This window comes from Nestor notabilis, unplaced genomic scaffold, assembly GCF_000696875.1.
Source record: "Nestor notabilis isolate BGI_N333 unplaced genomic scaffold, ASM69687v1 scaffold871, whole genome shotgun sequence".
NCBI classification, from domain to species: domain Eukaryota; kingdom Metazoa; phylum Chordata; class Aves; order Psittaciformes; family Psittacidae; genus Nestor; species Nestor notabilis.
Genome location: NW_009914905.1, coordinates 4,899 through 11,567, shown reverse-complemented (window position 1 = coordinate 11,567; position 6,669 = coordinate 4,899). Strand labels below are relative to the sequence as shown.

Sequence of the window (6,669 nt, the reverse complement as noted above, 5' to 3'; positions counted from 1 at the left end):
TATGGAAGTATTTTCTTTTCAAACTATCCTTTTTCTATTTTTATTCATGAAGTAAAATGAAATTTTTCAAATTATTTATTAGCACTATAATTGCAGAAATACATTGTTTATACAGATTGTCAATTAAAAAATAGTCTGATTCTTAGTATCAGTATTGGTTATGGATACTGAGTTTCACAGTTATAGGAACCTGCTATATTTTCCTACATGAAAAATTAGTATTAGGATGGGTCTTCTACATGTATTTTTAGTTACTTCAATGTCATAAATACTTTATCTTTACCCTACCTGTACTTGCTCTTTATCTTCCCTCATCTGATCCTCATCCCTTCCTTGCTCATCTTTCTTAATGTATAATTATATAGTACTAGCTAAAAATTCAATTTCTTAGCTTCCAACACTGTTTACATGCGTTATCCTTTACTTGTATGAACAACCTGCAACTAGGCTTCCTTTGGTCCCGCATTTTTTAAAAGATTAATTCCACTGATAACATGCAGTCCCACTGGTAGCTTTTCACGCTTCCACTTAGAAGCAATTTTTAAGGGAAGCAGTGTATTGCTTCCTTTTCATTTCCAGATGGCTCAACAGATAACCTGATTTTCTTCATCTGTAGGTACAGCTGAAACAAGGGAATGAATCAAACAATGTAATGATTTGTCAACTGCTCCAAGTCTGTCAAAATGCTTCTTGCTTTAAAGTTTGATACGCACTGCCTTAAAAAAAAAAAAAAAAAAAGGCTGCTGAGTATACTATGACATTGGCTGGAAAAAAACAACCATTAGGATTTTAAAAATTTTTTACTGATTCCAGTTTGCAGAGCATTCTGAAACAAATCTGACATCATTCACTGATTAAAAAAAATATTCAAATTACTCTGAAGAAACCAGTTATCATATGATAATATTTATAACTATCATTGTATTTTCTTTCATTCATTTGCATTTTATCACTGCAATGAATGCACAATCACTGACTAGTGAACCATTACATAATGAGCTTAGTAATAAATATAGTATACTTTTATAACCTTCCATTTTGAAAGAATATTCTTTTCAATAACAAAATAAATTAAAGCACAAATCTGAACTGCAGTATTAAAAATAAGTAAGTAAATATTTTAATTTCTATGTTGCTTTCCCAGTCTTACAGCTGGAGTTAACATATTTCTTTCAATTGTAGAATTCCTAACAGTAGTAACAACCTTAGTGTCTTCATTTCCATGAAAGAGCTCTGAACATATTCTGCGATATTATGAATTGCTTAATTAATCTACTCTTCTTACATTTCCAATTATCAGAGAATGAAATAATTCACTGCATAGGGCCAGTAAATCATTATTCTCTTATAAAAGTAACTAATATTTAGGCTTTTGAGGATGGCTCTCCAATATATTTCATAAACAGCATCCTGTGTTACACCTTTAAATTCAGGCTGATGTACAATTGGGTAGGTGCAGGCTATATCAAACTGAGGGAGTAAATACTCTTAGGGGTTTACTGATGTAAAAAGGTATAAAGTACTACATATTTACCATTTAAGTATGCCATTAGCTGAAAAATAACCACTATTGATAAGACTTTCACCATTGAATCCTGATTTTCGTGCCAGGAAGAATTTAAAGAATGGATACGAAAAATGAGAATGAAACAATTAAGACAAATTGGGAGGATAGAAATACAGCAAGCAAGGTCAGGCCTCTTTGTAATGCTGTGACTCCTTCCAGTGGAGTATAGAAAAGGCCAAATCAAACATTCAGAGCATAACAGCAAAAAGTGTAATAATTTGACTGTAAAACAAACAAACAAAAAAACCCCTGTGCACACCAAGATATCAGTTTTATCTATTTGTGCCTTGCTTGCTTGGGATAATTACTTGGTTGTTGTCTAGTTCTAATACAGATGTGAAAAAACATACAAAGGTTTGCATACGTTAGCTCAGGAACCAAAGAAAAGGCTCAAAATATCATGTTTGCACATTTAGTAGATAAACAATTCTTTCTAATTTATTCCTCATTTAGCATTCACTAGAAGAAGTAATTTAACTTAAATCACTTATTAGAACTAAAGATTAGCATTCATTCCAATCCAGTGTTTTATCAACTGATGCGCAATAGCTCGACTCGGTGGTACAAAGAATGAACGCTGGTTTCCTTTAACTAGGACTTCCATGACCTGCAATAAAGACAGATTCTTTCTTTAGAAAACAGTATTATAAAGTACATGAAATCTAACATTTTATGAATGCAGGAATTCTCTTACTATAATAATCAATCAGTCTACCATTACTATAGCTACTAAAGAGCCACTACCAGATTCTCCAAGACAGACGAAGAGAAAAAACACGCAGACGATAATGTGTGAATGCTGACATTTTTGAGCTCAAAGATGCCCCAAAGGATACCTTCTTTGTAATACTGGAAACTTTCTGGAGACTGACTGTTAGCAAAATACTTAAGGTTTATGTGAAGCCTCTTTACGTAAGGACCACCAGATGGTGCTCTACACTCTTCCACAAATTTCTTTTTTGTTTAATTTTTTTTTTATTCCCCCACACGTAGCGCAGAAAGAAATATGTTTTGTTAATTTTCTAAAGCATTCACAAGCAACATGGGAGCACACTTTCAGCAGTTCCAGTTTAGTACATTCCTGAAGTACATTTAATTCCAACTCTAGACCAACATGTATGTGACTGTCTGTATTCAGAACTTAAAATAATGCTCACAGTCTTGTCAGGAATGCACTGAGATTAGAGTTGACTAACTTTGCCTGTAAGCTGACTTACGGAGCTTAAACACTTGCAACCGCTAGGCAGAAGTACAGTGTCATTAAAAGTTTAGCTCCTAAGTAGCCCGTGGAAACACCTGTGAAGACTATTTGCGTAAGCAATCTTTCCTTTTTCCACTCATGAACTTAAATCTCCCTTTCTGTGAAAGACCTTTTTCCCTCTCTTTTATTTGACTATATTTTAAGTACTCAAAAAAGCTAAATGTAGAACTTCCTATTAATGCAGAGTAAACTTTGTATTTATACAAAGAGTATTCAAACTAAGAATACCTCAGAGTTCAATGTCAGTGTACTAAAGTACTGAACGGAAAAAGATGTTCAAACTAATGAATTACCAGAGTTTTTACCTAAACCTCCCTCCTCACAGCAAATCTCACTACATGCTTGTTTGGAGAAACTCAGGATGATGAATGCTATTAAATACTACTTCTGCCAAAATTAAAAGTGACTTAGAAATTACTGCGAATATCTGCTTTCTCTTTGTTGCATGTAATCTACAATTACAGTATAATGCAATCGTAGATTGACAAAATGGAGAGTATACATGCTTATTCAACTTGCTGAAAAAAACCCAAGTACCTATTGTATGCCAGAACCTATACAGTCACAGAGTAATCGATACAAGAAGGAAATTGAATTGAACTTTACCTGTTCTCTGGTGAACCAGCGGGCATCCTCTATTTCATTCTTGTCAACTTTAATTTCTGTAGACACTGCAACAGCTAAGCAACCAATCATTAAGGAGGAGGGCATTGGCCACGGCTGACAAGAGACATACTGAACATGGCCAATTTTGACTCCAGCCTCCTCTTCTACTTCTCTTCGGACAGCATCTTCTATTGTTTCACCTAATCAAAAAGGGCAAAGAACAAGCAACTGATGAAAATACTCCAAGCAACGATTACATCCTGTGCTTTGAACTGACTCAAAAGATTTGAAACTGCCCAAGACAATTATCTATAGAGATCTAGTTCACAGATCATAGACCTTAAGCACAAGATACAGAAGTCTGGTAAAGTAAAACAAGCCACCAAAGCAAAATGGAACTTTGAAAATAAAGTATGATAATTCCCCCAGCATAATATTTACTTCCTGAATTGATGATTTATCATACATGTAAACTATTATTACCACATCTAAAATGTCAAAAATCGGGTAGGAAATATATTGTTCTTTTAATTACTTTTGAAATGCTGATCCGTTCATTTATGAATAGCATGATTTTTTTTATTTTCACTACATTTGTAAAAGCATGTAATATAACTTGAAAATCAGTATTTAAACTTACAATAGTAAGAAAATAGAGGCTCAAGAAGACTTGCACGCAATTCTGCTTTGTATTATTCACTTTGCCTGACTCATTCTTCACTGTGTTCGTACATACAGACAATTCTCCAAACTTGAACTGCAACGGAAAGCTTTACTTCTATATTCATGGAAAAGTGCTACATGTGTACGTGTAGTGTTGACAATAATAGGCATACGCATACCTGTACTGCATTGTAACTACTGATTACAGGTTCATTAAAGCAGACAGTCCATGCATCAGAGAAAGAAGTCCTAGTTCAGCTGATAAGAAGCTGCTGCTGAATTTCAGTTTATATACTTGAATTCAGTATCAGAAATCAGGCCAACAGAAGAAAGCAAGCAGTGAAGAAACAAATATCTTAACTTTTCAAATGATACTTGAATAATCTTATTGATGCTATCACTGTATTTCACCTGCATGCAGTTACTGAATATAGTTACACACTATAGATTCACTGGTGATTAAGATGTATTCCCAATATAAAATGTTTTACAAGTTATTCTGCAGCTTCTAATAATTGTAACTAATTCCAACTATTATTGCTGAACATAGCTGGCAAAATATCTTTCTTCTGAAATGATATTAATTTCTGTTCTTCTTCCTGTAATCAATCAGGATCTAAATGTGTAAGCATATGCCTAACTTTAGGTTAACTTTTTAACTCTTACATTCCCTATGCTAAAATTCCTTGCTAAATATCACTGAAGGAAAGACCTTATATATGTTTTAAAATGTCTTTTTCACTTAAAAATGTGATAAGAAAGCTATTTGAAAATTATATTTACTTATGTTGCTTTTTTTTTCATAAATCAGCTGCTGGAAAGTACAGGACAGGCTACCTAACAGGTAGCAAAAATATTTATTTGACATAATATCGAACATATTTCTATATTATTTTCAATGGACAATACTGGTATCTGAGAAAAAGCATTTTGTAAGGGAAAATAAAGTTACTCACCAGGTTCTACAAATCCAGCAAGACAGGTAAACATTCCTGGGGGAAACCTCTTCTGCCTACCTAAAAGGCAGTGGTTGCCATCTGGATGGATGACTTGCATTATTACAACAGGATCTGTAAGGCACATGAAAGGAAAGTATTTTAACATTTGGGGGAATTAAAAGCAGTAATAAATTTCAGCCTATTCAATATCAATATATGTAAATACAAGTAAGATACCTTTAAGTGACTGAGATCAGAATTGTATAGAGGCCCAGAGTAAGATGTTACTTTATTTCAGTTTGATGGTTGTTTTCCCTCCTGCAAGGTATCTGCTTACTTTGTTTTGTAACACCTATGCTTAGCAGAAGCAGTTTACTAGCCAAGGCTTAAAATGCAAGACATTAATTACCTGCAACCAAAGTACACAATCTGTTATGAGTACCAGCAATATTAACCTAGCTATGCATTCACCAGATAGCAGTAATTTCTGCACAAAAACCAGTTTACTATCACATTCTGTATGAACACAGGTATGAAACATGTACTTTTCACTGAAATACCAAAGAAGAACCAGATACTCCAGTTACAATGTATACACTGAATAAACTTTCTGCTTTTGACTCTGTTGACCATTTGCTATCAATCTCTCATCTGATGTTGCACTTTTATCTACTTTCTCATTTCTGGTCATTTTATGTATCTTTATCACTAATATTTTCTCCTATCGATATCACTCTTTCTGTCATGCCTTTCTGCACACTGTTCATCTGTCATCTTTTCCCCATTTTTATTGTTACTTAGCTCTTAGGTTTCTCAATCAGAGAAACTGTTTTGGGTTTTAGTTTTATCTATCTATCTCTGCCTTTATATATCTCTGGCTATTGCTTTCCATGTTGGGTTTTTCTTTTCAGAACATCAGTATTTTCTGTATGAAAAGGCCTGATTCAGCAACCACTATAAAAAATAATTTCAGAGACTGCTGTCCTGCTCAAACGTATGTGCCATACAGCACAGTGTGTACCATGCAGTATTGCTATCTGTAAACTTTCTTCAGAGAGTTATCAGTAGAAAATGCTGGTTCATCAGTCTTTCCTATACAAACCTACTCTTCTCCAAGTTTGTTGTGCTAGAGGCTGTAAAGAAACAGGCACTAGTATTTTAACAAGCTTCACTATAGTCTGTAAGATGGAAGAGTATGACAGAATTGCTTTTACTACTACAAAGATGTATCTACAGCATGTAAGAGAACATGAAATCCAGAAATATAACACACATACATCTAGAACTACAACTGCAAAAGAGAGGACAGGACAGGGGAAGGAAAGGTGATCGGAATCACCAAAAGAAGCAGGAAGAAGTGGTATTTTTCCTCCCTTGTTTCCCTACCAGTAACACAGCACAATTCCTTTGCAACAGATGAACAAAAGGAGCTATAGAAGACTGCTTATACAAGCATATATTCTGAGTAGAAATAGGCCTGGCAGTCTGTGACTGACAGTGAATAATGAAAGGCAGTGAAGATGTCTAATACAGTAAAAGTGGCATTACAGGAAAATCAGCACTGTATCAGAAATTTGACACATGGCCAAATTTGATACAGAGCTATTTCAAGCTCAGATGGCTTCCAACAGGTG

General features: G+C 34.2%; 1 protein-coding gene across 2 annotated transcripts in view; it reads right to left on the bottom strand.

Moving 5' to 3' along the window:
- Positions 1–2,063: 2,063 nt before the first annotated feature.
- Positions 2,064–6,669, bottom strand: part of NUDT12 (nudix (nucleoside diphosphate linked moiety X)-type motif 12) — a 9,124-nt gene continuing 4,518 nt past the window's right edge. For both annotated transcript variants that reach the window (XM_010023857.1, XM_010023858.1), the window contains exons 4-6: positions 5,054–5,167; positions 3,435–3,634; positions 2,064–2,174 (exon numbers count right to left, since the gene is read on the bottom strand). In XM_010023857.1, coding sequence (XP_010022159.1) covers positions 2,064–2,174; positions 3,435–3,634; positions 5,054–5,167 — 425 coding nt within the window. The remainder of the gene's footprint in view (positions 2,175–3,434; positions 3,635–5,053; positions 5,168–6,669) is intronic.